The sequence below is a fragment of the Triturus cristatus genome, chromosome 11 (genome assembly GCF_964204655.1).
Source record: "Triturus cristatus chromosome 11, aTriCri1.1, whole genome shotgun sequence".
Classification (NCBI taxonomy): domain Eukaryota; kingdom Metazoa; phylum Chordata; class Amphibia; order Caudata; family Salamandridae; genus Triturus; species Triturus cristatus.
In genome coordinates, this window is record NC_140594.1 from 421,464,727 (window position 1) to 421,489,980 (window position 25,254).

At 45.1% G+C, this 25,254-nt stretch overlaps 1 protein-coding gene across 2 annotated transcripts in view; it reads right to left on the reverse strand.

Annotated features, from left to right (window-relative positions):
• The window catches only part of TIA1 (TIA1 cytotoxic granule associated RNA binding protein), a 267,173-nt gene that overhangs the window by 107,345 nt on the left and 134,574 nt on the right, over positions 1-25,254 (reverse strand). For both annotated transcript variants that reach the window (XM_085636215.1, XM_085636216.1), the window contains exon 7: positions 19,695-19,770. In XM_085636215.1, coding sequence (XP_085492341.1) covers positions 19,695-19,770 — 76 coding nt within the window. The remainder of the gene's footprint in view (positions 1-19,694; positions 19,771-25,254) is intronic.

Sequence of the window (25,254 nt, forward strand, 5' to 3'; positions counted from 1 at the left end):
GAGCAGGCGTTGCAGTCCTTACTCTGATGGTCGACCAGTAGGCAGAGGTTGCAGACCGGATGCTGGTCCTTCTGCGCGAACTTGTGGGGGCAGTTAGGGCAGAACTTGAATGGCGTCTTGTCCATTGCGCTCAGGGCCTCCGAGTGCGCATTCTCCAAGGGCGTCGAAGTAAAAGGCGCAAAACTTCCTTTCTTCGCGCTCCTGATGTAATCTATTCCTTTCCTGTGATATCTTCGTAGTAGTTAGTTATCGACGAAACTCGCTTTTCTTTCTTCTTCCTTCGATTGTAATTCTGGAGCTTCCCGATGACGATCCAGACCCAACGGCGGAAAAAAGAATCTGAAGATGGCGCCCCAAAGGTGGGACTTCCGCAGGAAGCACGACGACGTCACGGGAGGTGCACCAAATGGTGGGTCGTCGCCGCCCACCTGGGCTACAAAAAAAAAAAAAAAAAAAAAAAAAAAAAAAGAAAAGACTACGAATCCGGACCCAACCACAAGATGGCGGAATAATGCACAGCATAGTGAATCCAGAAAGATTCACACTGCAAAACCTTAACTCTGCCAGTCGAGTACTTATCCAAAAGCCGATATCTTTTCTTCCATAGGGTATCATTGACTGGTTTCACTTGGAAATTCTTCTAAGTGTGGAGTTTCTAAACTTTAAAATATTCACCTAAAATCAACTGAGTAACGACAATACTCACCTGCTATCAGGGGAGGTCCCAGTGCTGGATCCTGGTGCCCAGCACTGACCCTGAAAAGTAATTACAACCATACTTACTGCTAACCAAATTTTCTTCCATAGGAAACAATTGACTGTTTTTCTGTGAAATTTCTTCTAAGTGTCGATTTTTGCAAACTACAAATATTCTTTAAAAATCGCACCAACTGTGAAAACATAATTACTTCCCTGTTGTAGATCGATGTCCCAGTGATGAACCTAGGAGTCCAGCACTGGATTCCAAAAGTAACAAGAACATACTTAACCTGCAACTTGAATTTCCTTCCATAGGATAACATTGCCTGGTTTTTGGTGAAAAAGTTTGTGCCGATTTTGCAAACTTACAAATATTCGCAAAAACAGGTGGTGCCCCAGTGCTGGATCCAGGATCAAACACTGAGTTAGAAAAAGTAACCATAACCCCACTTACCTGCTAAGTGAAATTCCTCCCATAGGATAACATAGGTGATTCTATGAGAAAAAGTTTAAGTGTCAACTTTTAAAATACCTAAATATTGCTTAAAAATCACTACTGTAACCAAAACGCTTTTACTCAACTGTTTACAGGAAATGTCCCGGGACTGAATCCAGGATCCAGTCCTGTGGTTAGAAAAGTAATCCTCAAAGTTACCAATTGCATTTAATTAGAAATTCCCATTGAGCTCTATGTATTCTTGGGTTTGAAATTGTGTTGCCTATTGCAACAACTGTGTCTAGTGCATTCAAATGCCTACTGCATATTGAAAGTATTTGTATACAGCCTCTCATTCAGAGAAAGTATATTTTGAAATCTATTGTTGGTTCTAAAATAAAACCATATATTTTTATACAAAACCATTGGCCTAGAGTTCAGTTCTTGAGTGTGTGAGACCATTTGCTGACTGTGTGCAACAAATGCTTTGCACTGTCCTCTGATACTGCCTTACTGCTCGACCAAGCTAACACTTTAGAGAGTAAGGTTATATCTAACTTTAGCCTCTGCCAAACCTCTGGGGACTGTGGACTCTGTGCACCCTGTACCGATTTGGGAACAGTATATACAGAGCCACTTTCCTACACTATACACTTGCCAACCATGTAATTTTGGGTGCTGAAGTATACAATTTACTTAAGTTTTAAGATTTTATTTGAGCTTCAGGCAGGCTTCATGACAATGTCTCAACTGTGTTCCAAGTCTCCTGATCTTTACCATAAGAGAGGGGAAAACCTATCTATTCCACTGTATCTAGGGACCTGGGACGATCACATGTGAAACCAATACAGAAATGGTTTAAAGCAAAGATTAGGAAGAACTAATATTTTGCTTGCCCTATGCGTTTACTGCTAATGCATATGGTACGCAAAGAAGGAAAAGCAGCACCATTACCGTCCCAATAGCGGAGGTAGGCATGAAAAAAACAGGAAACAAGAATTGGCATAGCCAATAGGTCTCGCTTTTGGGACCTTATAAGTATTTAGCTATGCAGCACAATATCCTTGGTGCAATAACATCAACTGTTGCAAGGCTAAAAACGCATAAGGTCCCAAAGGCGAGACCTATTGGCTATGCCAATGCTTGTTTTTAGAGGCCTGGCATGCAGTTTTAAATGTAGGCTGGTAAGAAAGGTGCCAACTCGAGGGGCAAGGTCTAGAGAGAAATAAGATAGGAAGAGAGGTGAGATATAATGATAGCACAAATAGAAAGGTGAAGCACAGAATGACAGGTCAGGTAAACAAAGTAGCGAGGCAGAGAGGCAGGTAGAGCCGGTGGGATGAAAAATGGAAAGATACAAGTAGAGAGAAAAGAGGTGCAGATGAGGTAGAGAGATGAAGCTAATACAGAGGAAGGGCGAGGGAGAAGTAGAGAATGGTGAAATTGGGAGAGAGAGAGAGAGAGGTAAGAAAGATGTATTAAACGAGCAAGACATTGGAAGCAGAGAGTGAACGGAAACAGTGAAGGAGATAGAAAGATGAAAGCAAAGGGAGTGATAGATGGAGTGGAAGAGAGGGGGAAAGGGGGGGGAGGGGGAGAGGGGGAGAGGGGGGGAAGGGTAGGGAGAGGGAAAGGGAGAGAGAGACCCCTAGAGGTAGGGTCGGAGAGCAGTGGCAATTAAGGTCATAAGAGGTAAGTGCTGTGGGGAACTGAGGTTTATTGAAAGGTGTGACGTACAAAGAGGGGTATGACAAGGACTGCAGAAAGTGTCCACACTGAACTAGAGGTTGGTGAATATATATTTATTAAAATAAAGCATTAAGAGACTGCACTTTTACAGATTTCAGAGTGTGCACCATCTTGCATTGAAGATGACAACAGAAGCCATTTTGGCACAATAAACGCATCCAGCATGCAACATTTAGAATAATGGAGCAGATTAAGAAATGTGCTTAGGCAGAGGATAAAAACTACACTACTAATAGGGTGGCTACCGCACTGTAGGTCACAACAGACACCATCTCCAGTCCTGAATTATTCACCTACAAACCACTGAATTTTAGGTGTGTTAGTGTAATTAGGTCAGTGGAAGATTAACAAGACTACAATACCCACAATGCATTAGGCTATCACACAAAAGTCCGGGAGTGGAAATAGTGTCTCTGGAGGGAGGTGGTCACCATACATCACTCACTTTTAGCAGCTGCTCTTAGCAAGTGGGCATTAGAGTGCGGCTAAATCAGGGTGTGGGCTGGGCTCGGCTCTGGGTACTTGAGTTTCAGGAGTAAGGACAGCCTTTCCTGTGGCTGATACGACTGGTTCCATGCACCACTTACTCTTTAGTGGATGATCCAATGCCCGATTAACCTCACTCAATTATCGCATCCCGCCACTCAACCAGAATGCCCACCGATTTAGAGCAGACAGCTGTGCTCAATAATTAAGGTATAGCGTGCACAACTTGCCAATTAAAACCAGCACCATACTGTACCTTCTTAACCCCTTCGGTGCTCATGACGGAACGGTTCCGTCATGAGCCACGGTTGAGCTGTGCTCATGACGGAACCGTTCCGTCATGACCACGCCCGCGCAAGAAACCGTCAGCACAGCGGCGGAATTTGCGCAGCATGGAAGGGGTTAATAATTTAAGATGCATTGTCAAACAGAAAATGTAGAAGGATCTAAACTACAGCCAATAAACGCAGCAGAAAGTATTAAGAGCTTATCTTTAATTTACAAACTACGTCCCGATACAAAACTAATCTGGGAGAAGACAATGTTAAGTATACCCTAAAATAGGTGCCTGGAGAATTATCAAAATGCAAACACTTATATCGCAAAGCACATGCCCACTAAGAGGTTCGAACTCACAACCTTCAGATTGTTAGACCAAAGCTCTGCCTTTTAGGCCAAGACGGTTCAATGAAGAATTGAAACACAAGTTTTTCAATCGGAACGCCATGTATTCAAGTTTCCTTCTTCAGTGAGAACACAGCACACAAAAACTTCACTTGATGTGCTGCAACAATTGTGTGAATAAAAATGTTTGCGCCGATTCTTGTACTGATGCGGACGCTGAGTTTGTCTTCTCTACCGAAAATCGCACAGCAAAGCTTCTAGACGACTTTCCAAGGACGAAGCGCGCGTGTGTTGGGGGGGGGGCATTTTCACTCTCAATGACACAGAAATCACTTACAGGAAAAGACCATATTTGATCTGGCAGAAGTTGTCCTTGCTAAAGTAGATGTCAGCGCACTCAGAACATACCAGATATTTTCTTAGAGAAATAATGTCAACGACACAGCCTGACAGTTTGGGAGCCAACGTTTTTTTTAAAAGGGGTGAACGTTGATGGGGTTGAGCACCATCTGTGGATGAAGTGAGGAGAAGGAGATAAGTTAGCTGGAGAGAACGAGAGATAAAACGGTTTGTCGGATGTATTTACGGTGAATAGCTTGGTTCCGGTACCTCTGTTGATGGAGATATTTGTAGAGAAGTAGAAACTAACGTAAGTGACATAGATGCTAGATTAAATGTTCCGCGTCTCCAATTCCTTCTGCGCTCTCTAATTGAAGGGCCGCGATGCAACAAAAACAAGCGCGCGCCTCGCGCTGCAGCAGGAGAGGGGCGGAGGGGTGCACCCGCGAGTGGTGCGTGCGGGCTGGAAAGCGTCTGCTCTTTTTCAAAGCACTTGCTAGTGGCGCACCGCTGCGCACTCCTGCAAGCTGTATGCCGCCACAAGCACGAGTATGGGCTTGGAAAAAGAGCTGCACGACGGCTAAAGGTCTCCTATGCAGCGCATGCGAGACCTAAAAAGTGACTTGCCTACAACCTACAGCTCTCCATCTTTCATGGGTTCACATGTGCAGGTAACAGCAAGAAAAAGCCATTTTCCACGGTTGCATGGAAGCCTTATGAGTAGATCAAGGATTTATAAGTAAGTCTGAAAGTTTCTCACATGATAGCCCCAAAACTCTATACAGTACCTAAGAGGGGAAATCTTTTATTAGTCCTTTTATTTTCAGGGTCCTGAAACAAAGCATATCCTTGGACGAGGTGCCAAGCCTCCTCCCCAAGACTGGGCAGGGTCCACGAAGGGGAAGCTTCTAAGGCTCGCGGCCTTTGTGAGCTACTTCAGCCATTTGCTGCTCCCAGCAACTGCCCCCCACCAGCTCCGACCCCACTTTGGGCGGGATAATCAGCAGGAAAACAGATAGGAGGAGAGGTGTAGCCACCATTGACAACCCAACCACTCAGGTGGGGCAAGGTGAAGCACAACTCTGTCCCTGCCATCCTGCAGATGGGGGGGGGGGGGGACCCAGCAGCCAGAGTGAGGCTTATGCCCCCCTCCCACTGGAGATAATAGGGGGATGTACCCACCCCAAGGAAGGGACCCATTGGTCCCGACCTGTACCCACCTGTAACACCCCTAAATCTAGTACTTGGGTGCAACCTCGAACCGTGCCTCCTCGGACAAGAAGAGAGTAGGACTGAAGAATCTGGCTGAAACTAAGGAGCGGAGGATGCCCACTGACTTGGCCCCAGCCCTACCAGCCTGTCCCCACCTCGAACCTGCTCCAGCAAAATCCAAACCAAAGACTGTCTCCTGTGAACACCGGATTTCCTCACCAAAAGACTCTGGCCCCAGCCAAAACTACTCTGCTCGTGACGCCTACAGCCCGTGTTAGAGTTGCCCAACACCACAAGGTCTATCTGGCGAGCCTGACCTGAGATCTGGTGATCTCTGACCTGCCTCGAATCTCCAAGCGAAGCCTGCAGCCTCTTTCTGGAGTATCCGCCCGACCGCAACCGGAGCTGGTAAGGAAAACCCAACACCTAAAGACACCACTGCACCTGACATCCCACGGCCTTGGGTGGCCCAACAGACTGTGTCCCAGCATCCCCAGGCATCCCAACTTCCTCTCCAACTGGTGGTCAGCTCCAAAAGATCTTCATCCCCATGCCTGCAGTCTTTGTTGCAACCAGAGAATCCCCATTGAAATCAACAGCACCCAGCCACCCAGGGGTGCTACATCGGATCCCCCTTTTCCCTGAGCTTAACACCAGGAGTTTGGCTCCCCCAACCTTGTGGCCTGCTCGTAAGCAGCCACCAACACCAGAGACCCCCTATCCCCCATTTGATAACATTAGGCCTCAGCACTCTTCACCCGGCTGCCCTAGTGCCGCTGAGGGTGTTTTGAGGGAGCATCCTTGACCCTGGGGGAACCCTGGTTCTAACCCCAGAATACCAACTCTCACAAACTTGTACCTACCTGCAAACCATTAGCTTAATTTTATCCACAGGAATATATAGAACTCTTCAAGGAAAAACAATCTAAGTGTGGAGTTGGTTTGTAGTGAATTACTTACCTTTTGTCAAGTGAATGTCCCAGTGTGATATCTATGCATATCACACTGATTAGCAAAAGTATTCTGAAAAGTAATCTAAAAAGTAACGTACATAGTAATCTGAAAAGTAACAAAAAAGTAATTTCAGAACATTGACTTACCTGTAATTCAATCAACTACATTTGAACTTGCATTCAATTGTAAAACATAGCATAAGATTTTGCAAAGCATTTATTTCACTTACCTGCACCAAGCTTGGCTGGGTTCTAGAAATAAAATAACTTAATATTTTTTTATACAAACAAATTGGTCTGAGTTCAGTCTGAGTGCATGACATCATTTGCTGCTCAAGTGTGTACAAGAAATGCTTTACACTACCATCTGGTAAAGCCTTACTGCTCACCCACACTACCACCAATAGAGAGTAAGGTGCTATCTACTTTTACCTCTGCCTACCTTTGTGGTTCCACTGGACTCTGAACACTGTACCCCTGTAAGAAAGTGCCATCTTCCTTGCATGGTATGCCCCCACTTTTTTTTGCTGAATTGCTGATGTACTTTGACTGAGTGTGCCCTGGGCTCCTGCCAATCAGGTACCCAGGGCTTATGTTCCTTCCCTAAAACTGCATGACAACCTAAACCCAATTGGCATCCAATAGGTACCCAGGGCACTGTGACCAGAGAAGGCCCCTAAGGGTTGCAGGACTTATTGTGCCACCCTTAGAGGCCCGGTATATATCTCTATATACATATATCTCTATATACATATATACACACACATACACGCATACATACACACACGCGCATACATACATACACACGCGCATACATACATACACACGCGCATACACACGCGCATACATACATACACACGCGCATACACACGCGCATACATACATACACACGCGCATACACACGCGCATACATACATACACACGCGCATACACACGCGCATACACACACACATACATACATACACACGCGCATACACACGCGCATACACACACACATACATATATACACACACACATACATATATATACACACACATACATATATATACACACACATACATATATATACACACACATACATATATACACACACACATACATATATACACACACACATACATATATATACACACACATACATATATATACACACACATACATATATATTATATACACACACACACACACACACACACACACACACACACACACACCCTTCAACCCTCCCCCCGCCCCCTTTTTGCAGGCTGTGTGTCTGGGTGCAGAACAAAACAGTCGACATGGCTCACCTCCCTGTGTGCAGGTGTGCCATGCCCACAACACACTGCCCAGGCATACATCAGCCACTCCTCTAGCTGGGTGCCCTATGCCAGCGTTGTGGGTACAGGTGCATGAACCCTGTGCCCCTACAGTACCCAGGTTCATTCCTGGGCACTGTAAGTGCAGTGCTGCCATTCAAGAGTATATGGTGCTGGGAGATCGTCAACACAAACTCCACAGAACCATGATGGCAACACTGAAGACAGACGTTTGGTTTCAAACTTCTCAGCACATTAAATCCCACACTGGCATCAGTGCGGGTTTAATGTACAATGCACGGCAGAGGGCATCCTAGAGATGCCCCCTGAACCTAACCTACAATCCACGTCTTGTCCGAGGGGCTGCCTAGGCTGCCGCACAGCAGACATGTTGCTGGACCCCTGGGTAGAGAGCCATCCGCTCTCCTGGGCCTGCAACAATGCACATCCTGGGCGAGGTGCTAGGTCTCCTCCCCCAGGATGGACAAGGGAAGCTTCAAAGGCATGCTACCTTTGTGGACTTCTCCAGGCCACTTTACTGTACTCAGCAACTGGCCCCTACCGGTTCTGACCCCCACTCTGGCGGGAAGACTTGCCGGAAACCCCAAGGAAGGAAAGGGGGTGTGCCAGCCTCTGCCAACCCCACCCCTAAGGTGGGGGAGGCGAGGTGAAGCACATCTCCGGGCTCTCGCCATCTTGCAGATGGGAGCCCTGCCCAATCAGGACTAGGCTACTGACCCCCTCCCACAGGAGTGGCAGGATAGGGGGTGTCCCTGCCCTTTACCTACCTGTAACACCCCTAAGTTCAGATTTTAGGGGCACCCTGAACCTTTCTTCCTCAGATCCAGATTCCAAAACAGCAAAGAAGATCAAGAGACAAGACATACCGTGCAGCTGCTCACAAGGACGACACCAACTGCTTTGGCCCCCAGCCCTACCGGCCTGTCGACCCTCGAACCTGCTCCTGCTAAACTTCGGCATCTCCAGTGGCCAGCAACCTCACAAACCCCTGAGGACCTGGCTACCGTGTGACTAAGCAACTGGGACTCCAAAGAGCAGTGGTACTGCTCAAATCAAGTAACTGACCCCTGGCATCAGCCAGGAACCACGAACCCTGCACACACTCCACCCGCCAAGCCTGGCCTGTGCTGGAGAGAACAAAGACCCAGAGGATGTCACCCGGCGACTGTGACCCCGAATCCAGTACCCAAGGACCCACCGACGCTCTTGACGACGCCTGCAGCCTCAGAACCAGGGACCCCTCCAACCGCGACCAGCTGAGGGTAAGATTTCCAGACACCAAAAGGCACCCCTGCAGCCAACTCTTGGGTGCCTACCTATCCTCCAACTACCCAACTTACCTCTCGAAGTGGTGGTCACACCTGAAGAATTTTTGTCCCAGAGCTTGCAGCTTTTGTTCGTATTTGAGCTTCTCCGTTTCAATCCATTGAGCGCCTGACAGCTCAAAAGCACCCTGCACCCAGCCGCCCGAGTGCCCCTGGCAGTGCAATCTCTACTCTGCTCTACTTCCCCATTTGCCCTGAGCAAGTGACCAGATGCCCGGCTCCCACAGCCACGTGGCCTGCTAGCCAGCAGCCACCAACCAAGGCCCCCCTGGCTTCCATAGGATAACATTTGGCCTAACTCACTCTGCACCCGGCTGCCCCTGTGCCACAGAGGGTGTAACAACCGTACTGACCTGACCCTGGGAGACCCCTATGCCCAGAACCTTAACTCTGCCAGCCTCGTACTTACCCAAAAGCCGATAACACTTTTCTTCCACAGGGTAACATTGACTGGTTTCACTTGGAAATTCTTCTAAGTATGGAGTTTCTAAACTTTAAAATAGTCACCTAAAATCAACCGAGTAACGAAAATACTCACCTGCTATCAGGAGAGATCCCAGTGCTGGATCCTGTTGCCCAGCACTGACCCTGAAAAGTAATTAAAACCATACTTACCGCTAACCCCATTTTCTTCCATAGGAAACCATTGACTGTTTTTCTGTGAAATTTCTTCTATGTGACGATTTTTGCAAACTACAAATATTCTTTAAAAATCGCACCAACTGTGAAAACGTAATTACTTACCGGTTTTAGATAGATGTCCCAGTGCTGAACCTAGGAACCCAGCACTGGATTACAAAAGTAACGAGAACATACTTTACCGTTAACTTGAATTTCCTTCCATAGGATAACATTACTTGATTATTGCTGAAAAAGTTTCTAAGTGTCGATTTTGCAAACTTGAACATTCGTTAAAATCGCCTGTATAACCAAAACACATTCTTTCAACTGTTTACAGGAGGTGTCCCAGTGCTGGATCCAACACTGAGTTAGAAAAAGTAACTATAACCCAACTTACCTGCTATGTGAATTTCCTCCCATAGGATACCATTGGTGATTTTTGCTGAAAAAGTTTCTAAGTGTCAACTTTTAAAATACAATAATATTCCTTAAAAATCACTACTGTACCCAAAACCTTTACTCAACTGTTTACAGGAACTGTCCCAGGACTGTATCTAGGATCCAGTCTTAAGGTAAGAAAAGTAATCCAAAAAGTAATTATTGCATTTTAGTAGAAATTCCCATTGAGCTCAATGTATAATTGGGTTTGAAATTGTATCTATTGCATCCAGTCTATTGCCTAGTGAAAAGTATTTATCTAAAGCCTCTCAATCTGAGAAAGTATATTTTGATACCTATTGTTGGTTCTAAAATAAAACTACATATTTTTATACAAAAACCATTGGTCTAGAGTTCAGTTCTTGAGTGTGAGACCAATGGATGACGGTGTGTACAACAAATGCTTTACACTGTCCTCTGATACTGCCTTACTGCTTGACCAAGCTACCACTTTAGAGAGTAAGGTTATATCTAACTTTAGCCTCTGCCAAACCTCTGGGGACTGTGGACTCTGTACACACTGTACCTATTTGGGAACAGTATATACAGAGCCACTTTCCTACAACCTCATTTTGATATAGTATCTACAGAGCCAGCTTCCTACAGGGCGGCACCTTGAGTGCGACGCCGAGACTTTCCTCTAGACGTTGGAGAAGGAAACCCATGGGAACGGCTCCTAGTGCAGACGTGCTGTCGGTACGTTGAGCGTGTAGGAGATAGACGACGAAGAGAAGACCTTGATGACTTGGACATCTGCACTGCAAAGAGCTTCATAAGACTTTTCCTGCACCCTTTCGGTCAGCTGTGGCGACAGGAGTCACACTACGAGTCATGATGCTCACCCAGGCACCATCTGCAAACTGAGTGAGGGTCCGTGGCAGACATTTGTCGTCCACAGGACTCACAAGGCTTGAACCCAGAGGACACTGAAGGAGAAATTAGCATAGCCACAAGGTTTCGCTTTCGGACTTTATAAGTGTTTAGCCAGAGCTATTGGCTTTGCCAGTGTCTTTAAGCTATGTTCTAGAGCAGCAATGAATGTTATAGTTAAACTGAAGAGTAATCATTTGATCCACCAGGTAAAGATTAACAGCGGGGTTAACACAATCTGAATAGAATGAGTAGCAAGTAAACCTAAACCTCTACAGAAAATGCAGTAAACAGCTGGACTGCACGATCTGAGGAAAATCCAGAAAAGGCCAAATTTGCTTCACTGCCTGCATGTTATACATACTTCGATGAACCTCGGAACCTGGGCCAGGTGGTGATGGGGAGAACAAAGATTTCTGGAAGGGCAATATGGTGAAATCGAACAGCACAGACAAACGGGACCAGGGCCCGTCAGGGATGGGAATACAGAGCGGATAGCCAGGGCCTTAAGTGGCCCTGTCTCGACGGTGCTGAGCACCGGCTGTTCTAAAAAGCAGCTGCCGAGACGGGTTCCTATCGAGCTCTCCATTTTTGCCATCACCCAAAATCTTAACTATGCAGCAGCGCCACCCTTCACTGCCTTTGGGGTAACTTCGAAGAGGCTCCTTAAAGTTCTTTCACAGTCTCATCATTTCAGAACTGAAGGATTGTCATGTTATATTCAACGAAGGCATAGTTGTTGCTTATGCAGCTAACAACCACAGACAAAGCCAATAGTTTTGGCTTGCTGTAGTTGAAATATTGCTTGTATTATACATCTGGATGCACTACCCGAAGCAGCAAAATACCAGTTGAGCAGCAAACTATGCTAAGCACAGAATTTACGCTTGCGTGACTTAAGCCATGCCCTTAATTACATTGGCCATGCCCCTTTGAGAGAGACCCCAGTTTTTTTTATCCCGCTTAAAGCTCAGCATATAGCTTAAACTGAAAGTGCTTGCCTGCTGGGTGGAGATCCTCAAGTTGGGCAGGAATGTGTTCTGCCGTAAGATCTGTGTAATTGTACAGTTAGGAAGACAAGAACTCACTCTTCTGTCGGCTCCAACTTTTTGCTGCATTGTTGTAGCTTTGTGTGAGGCTTATGACCAGGTGCTAAGACACCACATTCACGGAGGGAATTCCAGACAAGATACAAATGTTTATTTTTTATTTACTGTAGCCATTTGTAGGATATGTCTCATGGATACTGAACTACCTACGAGAGGCAGATCAACCTTGGAAACTATACTGACTGAATAAAAAATATGAACAATTGTTACTTACCTGTAAACAGGTGGTTCTCCAGTATTGGTGTCTTTCATAGATTCACATGCTTGAATATTCCCCGTCGTCGGAGTGGGAGTCCCACGGTAAATAATATAGCAATATATACAGCCATAATATATATATATATATATATATATATACATATAGATAAGTAATCATATAAAAACAGAGATATAAGTAAGTAATAACATCAAGAATGTCCCTATATGAAATTTCCATAGAGATACATGGAAAGAGAAAAAAGACATTCGTAGTCTAACTCTGTCATTATGTTAGTCCAAACTACGGCCAATCAGGCGCCAGCTCCTCTCTAGAACCTTCTCCTCAGAGCTTCTCACCTCAGATTTTCGTAGCACCAAAGTGACCTTAGAGTGTATGAGGAGAAGAGAGCCTCTGAAGGGAGGAGGGAGGGTCGCATGTGAATCTATGAAAGACACCAATACTGGAGAACCACCTGTTTACAGGTAAGTAACAATTGTTCTTCTCCAGTATTGGGGTGTCTTTCATAGATTCACATGCTTGAATATAGAATAGCTAGCAGTAACAATCATCATTGTTTCCATGATCACAGAGCCTTGAAATTATAATGACAATCAATCTTCTCATGCATATGACAGCACTGAATAACTGTAATTGTATAAATGCATCATATGTCAATTATAAATGGAAACAATATGGAGGCGGGAGGAAGAGGCTCACCTTATTTAAAAAGATTGCGTAGCACTGCCTGTCCTACTGCAGCGTCCTCTTCGATTAAAGTTGCCAAGCAGTAGTGCTTAGTAAACGTGTGTCTGGTCGACCACGTAGCTGCTCTGCAGATGTGTTGCAAAGGTACTCCAGCAAATAAGGCAGTCGATGATACTGCCCTAGTGGAGTGCGCTCTCACTGAAGACTGTAGGGGTTTGTTTGCCTTTTGGTGGCAGAAAGCAATAGCTGCCGAAATCCATCGTGCAATGGTCGGCTTAGTAACCTGACGTCCTTTATGACAACGTCCATATGCTATAAAAAGTTGATCGGATTTTCGAAACGAACTTGTCCTACTGATGTAGAATTTTAGGCATCGCTTCACGTCCAAAGAGTGCAATCTTTGCTCTGCAGGTGTCTGAGGGTTGGCAAAGAAGGTCTTTAATATTACTGGTTCATTAATATGAAAATCAGTAGGCACCTTGGGTAGGAATGATGGATTGGTGCGTAACACTACAGCATCCGGTTTGAACTGCAGGAACGGAGGTTTGACGGTAAAAGCATGAATGTCACTGACACGACGTGAAGACGTTAATGCCAGAAGTAGTACGACCTTCCAAGTTAGATATTTTAAGTCGGCCTTGTGAATGGGCTCGAACGGAGGTCTCATCAATTGCGCCAACACAACGTTAAGATGCCACAACGGAGGAGGGCGTCGAATTGGCTGGAATTTCCGAAACAAACCTTTAAAAAATTGGCGGATTATTCTTGAGGAACAAAGGGAATTTGATCCATCCTGCCGAAAACAGGAAATTGCTGCCAAGAAAACCCGTAGGGTTGCATGAGACAAACCAGAATTAGCTAGGTGCAAGAAGAAAGGTAGTAATTGGTGCGCCGTGGAGTGTATCGGGTGGACTCAGTTAGCAGCACACCAGTGGCAAAATCTTTTCCATTTGAACTTGTACGTCCTGATTGTAGAGGGTGCTCTTGCTTAGGCCAAAATATCCCTACAATCCTGCGGGATGTCTAGATGGGCGAACTCATGGTGTTCAGGTTCCAGGCCGATAAGCTCAGTAAGGAGGGATTTGGATGACAAATTCTCCCTTCGCTCATCGTGAGCAGATCTGTCCGATGTTGCAGGAGGATTGGTTGACATTGGGACATCAGAAGCAGTTCTGAGAACCACGGTTGTCGGGGCCAGCGTGGGGCTATTAGAATCAGGTGGCAAGGTTGTCTCTTCATCTTCCAAAGGACCCGAGGTATGAGGGGAATTGGAGGAAAGGCGTACGCAAATAGATTGCACCAGTTTATCAAAAGGGCATTCCCCTGCGAGCCCTTGTGGGGATGCCAGCTTGCATAATTCCGGCATTTCCGCTTCTCCGGCGTAGCAAAAAGATCCAGTTGCGGACGACCCCATATTTGGAATATCCTCTCTAGAGTGGGTTGGTGTAATTCCCACTCGTGGGTCGACGAGGAGGACCTGCTTAGGGAATCCGCTAGGATATTGGCTACTCCTGGTAGATGTACTGCTGTAATCATGATTTGATGACTGAGAGACCAGTCCCAAATTGTTTGAGCTAACCTGGACAGACTTGGGGATTTTGTTCCGCCTTGTTTGTTTACATAGTGCATACAGGTTGTGTTGTCTGTTTGTATTAGCACTGATTCTCCCTGGATCAAGGGCAGAAATGACTTTAGAGCAAGATAAATTGCCATCAACTCCAACCTGTTGATATGCCAAGTTCTTTGATGTGCTGACCATCTTCCTTTTACGGAGAGATCTTCCAAATGTGCACCCCATCCCTCTAATGAGGCGTCTGTCGTGATTGTCCTGTCCGGCGGCACCGTCAGAAAAGACATGCCTTCTGTGAGGTTGGCTGGATTTGTCCACCATGCGAGCGCTGATCTCATTTGATCTGTGACACGTACTATGTCGTGGAAAGAACCCGTGACTTGACGCCACTGAACATTCAGTGCTTCCTGAATAGGACGTGTTCTCAGCCTGCAATGAGGAACTAAGGCAATGGAGGATGACGCCATCCCCAGAAACGATTTTAACAATCTCACAGAAACTGACTCTTTTGACCTGATCAACACCACCAGCCGTAGTATCTTTTGCAGACGCTCTTGGGAAAGAAACGCTCTTGCTGATACCGTTTCCAGAGTTGCTCCCAGAAAATCCCTTTGTTGAGCAGGATGAGGTTGGGATTTTGCTGCATTTATGGACAGACCTAATGAGCGAAACACGTTCTGGCACAGAAGTATGTGTTGTTCTAGGTGAGTGCTTGACTGGGATTTTAGGAGAAAATCGTCCAGATATGGAAAAATCTGCACTCCCTGAAGTCGCAGAAACGCTATCACTGGAGCTAGTACCTTCGTGAACACACGAGGGGCCGAGCGCAGACCAAACGGTAACACCTTGAATTGGTAATCGTGTTGACCCACTCGAAAACGCAGGAACTTTCGATGCCTTTGTAATATCGGAATATGAAAATAGGCATCCTGGAGATCTATAGTTGCCATGAAATCTTCCTGCGAGAGTAGACGCAAGATGTCTACTAGCGTCATCATACGAAAGGATTGGCTCTTTAGGTATTTGTTAAGTGCCCTTAAATCGAGGATGGGCCTCCACTCCCCGTTCTTCTTTGTGATTAGAAAGAATCTGGAATAAAAACCCTTTCCCCTTTGCGATACTGGCACCATTTCTACAGCTCCCTTCTGCTGTAGAAGTCGAACTTGATATAAAAGTTCTTTTATGTGAGCAGGTGGTGGTCCGGAGGGTGGTGTGGAAGGAGGGAATTTGGTGAATTCTAAGGCGTGTCCTTTCTTCACAATGTCCAAAACCCAACTGTCTCTTGTGATGGAGGACCATTGAGAAAAGAACAGAGATTCGACCTCCAACCATGCATGTCCGGAAAGAGTCACTGTCTCTCAGATGCGTTTCCTCTGTATGAGGATTTCCCTCTATACGACTTAGAGGCCTGCTGTCGTGAAGATTGCTGTTGCTGGGTATTGGAATATCGGTTGGATCCTTGATTATAGGGTCTGTATTGATAATTACCCCTTCGAAAGTTGGAGGAGGAGGTGCCGCGTCCGCGTGCACCACGAAAATTCTGCCTTTGAAATTGAAGGTTTCCTAAAGATCTAGCTGTCTCAGTGTCCTTCTTTATGGATTGAAGTGCCTCATCAACGTGAGTTCCAAATAACGCTTCGCCGTCATAAGCCATGTTAAGAATCATGGACTGCACTTCCTGACGAAAGGATGTCGATCTTAACCATCCTTGCCTGCGCAGAACAGCCGCTCCGGCAAGCTGACGGAATCCCGTGCAGACGATGTCTACTGCACAATCAATTATCTCCGTCGATGCTGCTTCTCCTTCTTGAAGCAACTTCATTGCTTCCACCTTAGATGGCTCCGGTAACTCTTGCAGCAAATCTGAAATGTCAGCCCACACCTGTCGGTCATAGCGACCCAATATGGCCAAGGCATTAGCTGCTCTTACCACAGTAGAGGCCATTGAAGAGAACTTACGCCCTATGGCATCCATTCGCCGTCCGTCACGGTCCGGTGGTGCGGTGACAGTCGACGTCTGATTCTTTGCCTTGCGTTGCGCTGCCTGCGTAACGACTGATTCAGGTTTAGCCTGTCCTGTGAGGCATGCTGGGGTTCCTATTGGTGCCTTATATTTCTTCACTAATCGAGGCACCTGTGCCAGCAAGGTATTCGGTGTTTGCATCAACTTCTTGCCTTCCTCCCAAATAAATTCCACAATAGGAATAGCATGAGTCTGTTTAAACGGCTGATTTTTGAAATCATAAAGGAAACAAACTTCCTCTCTGCGCTCAGTTGTTAGTTTAAAACGTTGCGCCGCCCTCTCCATTAGTTGATGAAAATTCGCTATGTCCACTGGAGGTGAATCCCCTGTGACTATCTGAGAGGGGGATGGTGTCTGTATTTGGTAATTGTCCCACTCCGCCATATCATAGTCATCGTTATCCACATCCCCATTATCATCTGGGATTTCACCCTCTTCTGTTTCTTCCTGCGGAGGCTGATATTAAGGCAACAACCTCTCTGGGACCTGCCTTGGTGGTGCAGACGGCAGCAGAGGTAAAGGATTCTCTATTGGTATCGGTGGTATAGTTGGAACCACAGGAGTTGACGGGACCTCAGAACCTTGTGGAGGTAGCGGAAAGCGTTGATTATAGTCATCCAACATGCGTTGGAGATTAGTTATAAGCGACAAAGGAAGAGTCGCCGTTGGTTGTTTCGCAGGCACCTGCTGCATGTACACTGGATCGTCATCCTCACTGCTGTCCTGGCATTTAATTATCAAGTCGGATGGGCTTTGCGCCGTTCCAAAGGACTCCGGCAGACCCTCGGACTCCTGATCAGAATCCGTAGCAAATAAAGGTGATGGAGGCTGCGCCTCTGATGAAAGCGACGCTTAAGATGCGTGAGGTAGCTGTTCTCTCCTTGACTCTTGGGCAGACGATACTTTTTTAAACTTTATCCTTATGAAAGAACCTGCCGTCGACTGCTGTATGGTAGGCACTGTGGATGTCTTCGGAGAAGGCCTCGTCGACGGAACTGTCGCAAATGGAACGATTGTAGACGGAATAGGCGTCGGTGAACCTTGTGCCTTGGAAATCGTCGTCGACGGAGCCGCCGTCGACGGAGTCATCGTCGTCGACGGAGCCGCCGTCGACGGAGTGGTAGTTGACGAGGTCTTGGTCGACGAAGCCACAGTCGACGATCCCGTCGACGGGATCTTGTTCTTCTTCGCCGGAGTGGGCGTCGACTAGTTCGACGACGTCTTCGTCGACGACACGGGTAGCGTCGACTGTGCCTTTACCTTCTTCGTCGTCGACGATGTAATGGGCAAAATTGAAGTCATCGCCCTTGTACTACTGATGGTCCCCGTCGACGAGGATAACGTCGACAGAACGCTCGTCGACGACGAAGCAGCCGATGTCGCCGTCATAGTCACCGTCGACGAGCCTGATATCGCAGATCTCGTCGTCGGCAGCATCGTCGACGAGGCAGACAGTCTTTTTCCTGAGGACTGTGAAGTAGACGCCTCTTCAGCCTGAGAACTGTGTCCCTTAGGCGACAAAACAGTAGGTGAGACAGCAGAAGTGGTAGCTGTCAGAGTCAAAGAAAGCTTCTATTTCTTGAGGAAAGGAGATGGCAACTCCTGCACACTACTGCGCTTAGAGGCTGGTTGAGAACGGCCAAAATACAGACTTTCCACATCAGAAACTGGGTTATCCTTATCCTTCAGTCTCTGTAGCCATATTAACAGACGGCCTTCTCTATCCTTTAAAGTCTTTGTAGAAAAGGTTCTACAAAATTTACATTTTGCCACCTCATGATCTGGGTACAAACAGTAAATACACTTACTGTGTGGGTCCTCAGAAAATAGACGCAGCTTTCCACATGAAGAACATGGTCTAAACAAAGATTTCTTACTGGAAGACATTCTGACTGACAAAAAACTGAGCAGAGCTCAGGGAGAATCCCTGTCACACGACGTGCGGTAGAAAATCTGAGGTGAGAAGCTCTGAGGAGAAGGTTCTAGAGAGGAGCTGGCGCCTGATTGGCCGTAGTTTGGACTAACATAATGACAGAGTTAGACTACGAATGTCTTTTTTCTCTTTCCATGTATCTCTATGGAAATTTCATATAGGGACATTCTTGATGTAATTACTTACTTATATCTCTGTTTTTATATGATTACTTATCTATATGTATATATATATATATATTATGGCTGTATATATTGCTATATTATTTACCGTGGGACTCCCACTCCGACGACGGGGAATATTCAAGCATGTGAATCTATGAAAGACACCCCAATACTGGAGAAAAGGAAACTACACGTCGGGGGAAGGCTTATATGGACTCAGTTGACGTCACATTTAGGAGAGGACGTTGCTGCAGACTCACTAGACGCCCTCTACCGACACAAAGAAATACTACTGTAAACCTTTCTGGATCCAGTGCAGCGCCTGGGGAGGATTCTATGATAAGGAATCTGCGGCTACATGTCTATCAGATAAATGAGAATACAATAGCAACGTTTTTATTCCCCGGAAGAGTGTCCTCACCGCAGGAGAAACATTTATGAAATGGACAGGATGCAGACTCAATAAAAGAATCCACCCATGGGAATAATCCAACAAAGGCATGGTGCCTAAAATAAGGTAACTGAAGGGAAAAAAACATCAATACAATTTCTGAAAGTGACGTGATTAAAGGAGAATGTTTATGGACCAGTTCTTCACAGAGCAGGCTGGTAACCTGTTCTCTTCAATTCCACTTCTACAACCCCTTCTCTTTTTATAAGGAAGTGCTAGTTTCTAATCGTAATGAGAGAAATAAAGCAAAAGATAATCCATTAGCTGCGTAAATGCACATATCAATATTGGAGAGCTATGGTCATCATAACTCAAAAAAAAATGTTTCAGGAATCAGACATCACTAAGCATTCCAGAGTATTTAAGAAAATTACATCCTGGATATGAGGAACAATAATGGCAAACTTGGCTCTTCTGTCATAGAGCATTGCAAATTACACATATAAAAAAGTTTTAAAAAACTACTTACCCATTTATTAAAGAAGGAGACAAAGCCGTATCCTTTGGACTTCCCTGTGGCCATATCTTTCACTACCCGTGCATCACTGAAGAAAACAAGTTAGCATTAGCCTAGAACACACAATACTCAGCAGGACTATGAAAATGTGATTTGAATCACACACAAACACACACACAACAGCACTTTGCTCTCACCTTTAATGTGAATCACCAGCAAAATGTTTAAAGCAAGTTTCACTGTTTAAGCTCACTATGAATTTATGTAGCAGCAATTTTTTAAAATTACATATTTGGAAACATGCAATCTGTATTTTGTACAGAACATTCATCATTTTGCTATGGTTGGTTTTCAGTCCCCACACTGCTCTTATATAATGTTAACAATAAGCATGGTCAAAGCAGCTATTCAAAAGAATCACGGCCACTTACAGGTATCTAGCATAATAAAAGAATGGCTCTTCAACCATGCAATAATACAACTTGCTATTTGCGAACACATTCTACCTTCTCATTAAAAAGATAAAATAGAAAAAATATAAAAAATAGGAATGAAAAGGCATACGTCGCCTGTTAACTGAATTCTTTTCTGTTAATTTCTCAGGACAATTCGTTACCCCCATTTTGGACTGGGCAGCTGTAAATTTTGAGAAATTGGACATTTTCAGAAATGGTTGCAGTATGGAAGAAAAGTAACACTGAAACACTTACGGCTTTTTAAACTATCATCTAAGGAAGAGTTGTCAAAGACTGTTTAAAAAAACAGGAATAATACAGGTCTGAATGGAAACTACAAGATAAAAAAACAGATTCATAGAAGTAAAAAAAATAGTAAGAAAAACTACAACATTTATCTACTGTGATGTGTAGCTTGTAGTTAGCCAGGGAATGCTGTCCATTCTTCAGACACTCTGCAAAATAACCAGAGCCCCATTATTTGTGACCGAATAAAAAAACCCAAAGTAAAAACTCATTCCATATATTGCGGAAAACGGGAATGTTAAAAAAGAAAATGTTTCTCAGGCAATTTGCTCACAATTTAGCAAAGGTAACATCACACAAACAAACCATACGTTTTCTTGAAACCAGATGAGAACACTTTCGTTTAAGACCACTAAAGGCATTAAAGTACAATATATGATAAAAATGCAAACTACTTTGCCATGACAGAAGTTATTTGTAAAAAGACTGCTGACAGCTACCCCGCCCCTTGTAGATTATTATAAGCACTCCAATTAAGAAAGATCTAACAAAGAGGCTTTCATAACCAATGCTAAGAGCAAAGCAACTATTTCCTCGAGCACTACCCATTTCATGATCAATGGATAAAAGGGCAAGTGAAGTTTTAGTGAAAAATTATTTTAAAGATTCTACTCTGCCATCAATTGATTTGACAATAGTTTCCAACCAAGAAAAGACTGAGACTTGATACGAACAGCTACTTTCTAGTAGTTGTAATCCAAGTGTGAATGTCGTGGTAACACAGACGGGTGAAAGCAAAGTTATGAAGGTGTTTACCATCAACATGCTTTATTTTGACACCTTAATGCATTAAAAAGCAAATGGCGAGAGAAAGATGTACCATAATTTGGTGAGAAGTAAAAACGCAAAGGAAAAAAAAAACACAGAAATTCTGTTGCTTAAGTATGAGGTTGTTCTCAGAACCTCTACCACCCCTGGTTAAACAAGACTTAACACATTCCTGAAGGCACTCAACACTCCACCCCCTTTTCCCCTTCATGTACAGCAGGGCTGATATAATTTACTATGCTGATGGGTGACATTGGATATATACTACAAATTGCCAGAGAAACAAACCTTGCTCTTCTCCAACAATTATGCCTGCTTTCAAACATCTAAAATATTAGTAACGCTTACTCTTTACTTACCACAAACACAACATATGTCTACTTCCATCCAATGATCGGGAGAGAAAAGCAATGAAAACTATAGATTGAACGTGCAAAGCTCCTCCCACACTGAGAACCAATAGATTGTATGCAAAATTAATTTGAATTGTCCATCCAGTCCTTTTTGCCTTTCACTGAAGCATCAAGTACTTTGAGCTGCCTCTACTATATGTATTATTGAACTTGTTTTCCACACTTTACTGTTCAGTGCTTTATTAGTAGTCACTAAGCTATTGTAGCGCTCACAAGTCATTTTGTCCAAGAGTAGTTATCACTGGCTAGGTAGAATGTGTGATACAATCCATAATAAAAACAGTTGTGGTTAAGTTTGCTGCAATAATCAAATTGTCTTCAACATGCCTTCACTATTTCATTTTTCACAGTTATCACTGCAAAAAAATGAAACTTTACTGACCCTTACCATGGACGCAACACATTACATGACAATCATTTTGTCAGACACTACTCCAATGTAGCTCACCATGCAAACACAAATAAGAGGAGGCTTCAACATTTAAAAAAAAAATCTTGAAACACAAAATAAATAACGATAGTATGTGTCAAATAATGGTGATGAGTGACCTGGAAGGCTCACAGGGCTCCAAATGATATGGTGCAAGAAACCCTGCTGAATTTCCCATCGAAGAAGAATGTGGATAAATAATTTACAAAAAAACCCTGAATGTAAACACATTGTGTGATACCCGGGAGTGTAAGTAATACTTATCTTAGAGGATACTGAAAGGCTGAGACAGAAGGATCGTAATTAGGAATTTTCCAAATTACATCATGTATACTAGAGGTACGATTTAAGCTAGATCCTTTAAGAACAAAGTTCTCCTGAAAAGAAACCTTATACCTTCTTAAAATGGAAAAGGTACACAGCACTAGTTTGAAATCTGCATATAGGTTTATTTGGCTAGGCATCTGTGAACAGGCATACTTCTGCATACACACAACACAACGGACATTGATGTACCGAAGGCATCTTACATTTTGAAATATACAGCAATCCAAGTTATGTTTCTGGAGCCTAAGGCAGCAGTTGCCTGAAGAGTTTCAGTACAACAAAAAATTTGTTAAGCAAGTTTCTTGCTTTTATCAGCTGCTCATATTCCTTTTGGGAACCCATTTGAAAACAAACTGGTCAGAAAAATAAGAGGATACAAATGTATTCTACCGTGAATTAGTCACCCAAAGAAACGTGTACAAAATGCATATAATATATATATATTTATTTTTGCTGAATCCTTCAGTCACACAACCAAAAGGTAGAGTCGCACTCAGGATAATTTTGAGAGAAAAAGATTTATTGACCGACGCGTTTCAACCTCACGGTATATCTCAGAGTTTGCAAACAAAGATGACGACGCCACGTATGGCTGTTTCATAATTTTATTTCCTGACCGTAATTGAACGCGTTTTGGCTGAACACAGCCTTGTTCACCAATAACGAGGCAACATTGCCAGCTCTCATTATACTCATCACGTGCAGTGACTGTGCTAACTGATTGTAAAACTACCAGTCTGTTTTCACTATTAGACAAATTTAATTTGTATGAAAAACTTAAATGCTTGAATAAATTCATTAACATAAGACAAACAGCCGCGATTCATAAACCGCTATTAATGTACAAGTTACTTACCATCGGTCACTATGTATCTGTAACTAACATTAGTTAGTTAGATTCCTCACCTTAGAATATCCCCAGAAGTCAGGCTGGATCCGGAAAGATTTTTCGTCAGCAATACCCCTTGCGCGTCGCTAGGCGTTGTCTGCAGCTCCGCGTCCGTCGTCGTGCGCCGGAATGACGGAGTACTTAGACGCCGCCCTCGCGCGCCAACGTCAGTTCTTGTACATAGCTTTCCACGCCAGGAACGCAGAGCCATACTAGAGACCGACACAGGTGCCAAAAAAATCTAGGGCCCTAGAAAGGATAGCCTTAACCCTAGATGTCGGTTCGCAGAACGGGGAGGATGGGTGGGTCGGTGAGGAAACTAACTAATGTTTCTCACAGATGCATCGTTACCGAAGGTAAGTAACTTGTTCATCTGAAAGAAACACGTTAGTTAGATTCCTCACCTTAGAATAGATACCCCAGCAATACCAACCCCGGTGGTGGGTCTGCGAACCAAGATCACACCAGAAAGTCCTGGAGAACAGAACGGCCAAAGAAGCCATCTGTCCAGACTTTGCTGTCCAGGCAATAATGCTTGGCAAACGTGTGCAGCGAGGCCCACGTTGCTGCCTGACAGATGTCCTGCAAAGGGACTCCCCCGTCCCAGGGCAGTAGTAGCCGCTGTGGCCCGGGTGGAATGGGCTCTCAGCCCTACAGGAGGGTCCTTTTTAGCGAAGGAGTAACAGGCCTTTATACACAATACAACCCACCGTGAGATGGTCCGCTTGTGTACTGCCTTTCCCTTCTTAGCACCCACATATCCAACAAAAAGCTGGTCGTCCACCTGGAACTGTTTGGTGCGGTCCAAATAAAAGGACAGCGCCCGTTTTGGGTCCAGACGGTGGAGCCTCTCTTCCTCTTTCGAAGGATGCGGAGGCGGAAAGAAGGTGGGCAAGGTGACAGATTGCCCGATGTGAAAGGGAGTTACCACTTTTGGAAGAAAGGAAGGACGAGTCCGGAGGACAACCTTGTCCGGATGAACAGAAAGAAAAGGAGGCTGAGACGATAACGCCTGGAGCTCACTCACTCGTCTAGCCGAGGTGATAGATACCAGGAAAGCAGTCTTAATAGTCAGAAGACGAATGGGACAATTGTCAAAAGGCTCAAAGGGAGCGCACATCAGAAAGGTCAAGACTAAATTCAAATCTCACTGAGGCATTACGAAGGGGACAGGAGGAAACATGTGAGTAATGCCCTTAAGGAAACAAGAAACAGGGGATTTGAAAAGAGAAGGCTTATCAGGAAGTCGTAAGAAAGCAGAGATGGCTGATAGATAACCTTTCAAGGTGCCCAGAGCAGAGCCCTGCTGGGCTAGAGAGAAGAAAGAGGTGAACCTCAGAAAGAGGGCCGGAAAGGGGATCCACAGCCTTTGCTGTGCACCATGCCACAAATTTGTTCCACCTGCAGGCGTAGAACGTATTAGTGGAGGGACGCCTGGCTGCCAGAACCACGTCACCGACTTCAGGAGGCAAATCAAATGGTATCAACTGTCGCTGCTCAATCTCCACGCATGGAGGTGGAGACTGGACAGGTTCGGGTGGAGAACCGTCCCCTGCTGCTGCGAAAGAAGGTCCTCCCGAAGAGGCAGTCTTGTCGGAGGATCGATTGACATACTGAGTAGCTCGGGATACCAGTACCTTCGTGCCCAATCCGGAGCCACTAAGATGACTTGGGCCCGGTCGCGCCTGATCTTCAGCACTCTGGGCAGAAGTGGTATAGGCGGAAAGGCGTACAACAGACAGCAACTCTACTCGTGACGAAAGGCGTTCCCGAGCGAGTGCCGCCTTGGAAACTCAAACGCGCAGAACTGCGGACATTGCGCGTTCTCTTTGGTGGCGAATAGATCTAACCAAGGCTCTCCCCACTTCCGAAAGAGGCCTTGCGCCATGTCCGAGTTTAGACGCCATTCGTGATCCATCATGCACCGGCGGCTGAGTTAGTCTGCTCTGGCATTCAGAGAGCCCACCAGATGTTGAACCACCAG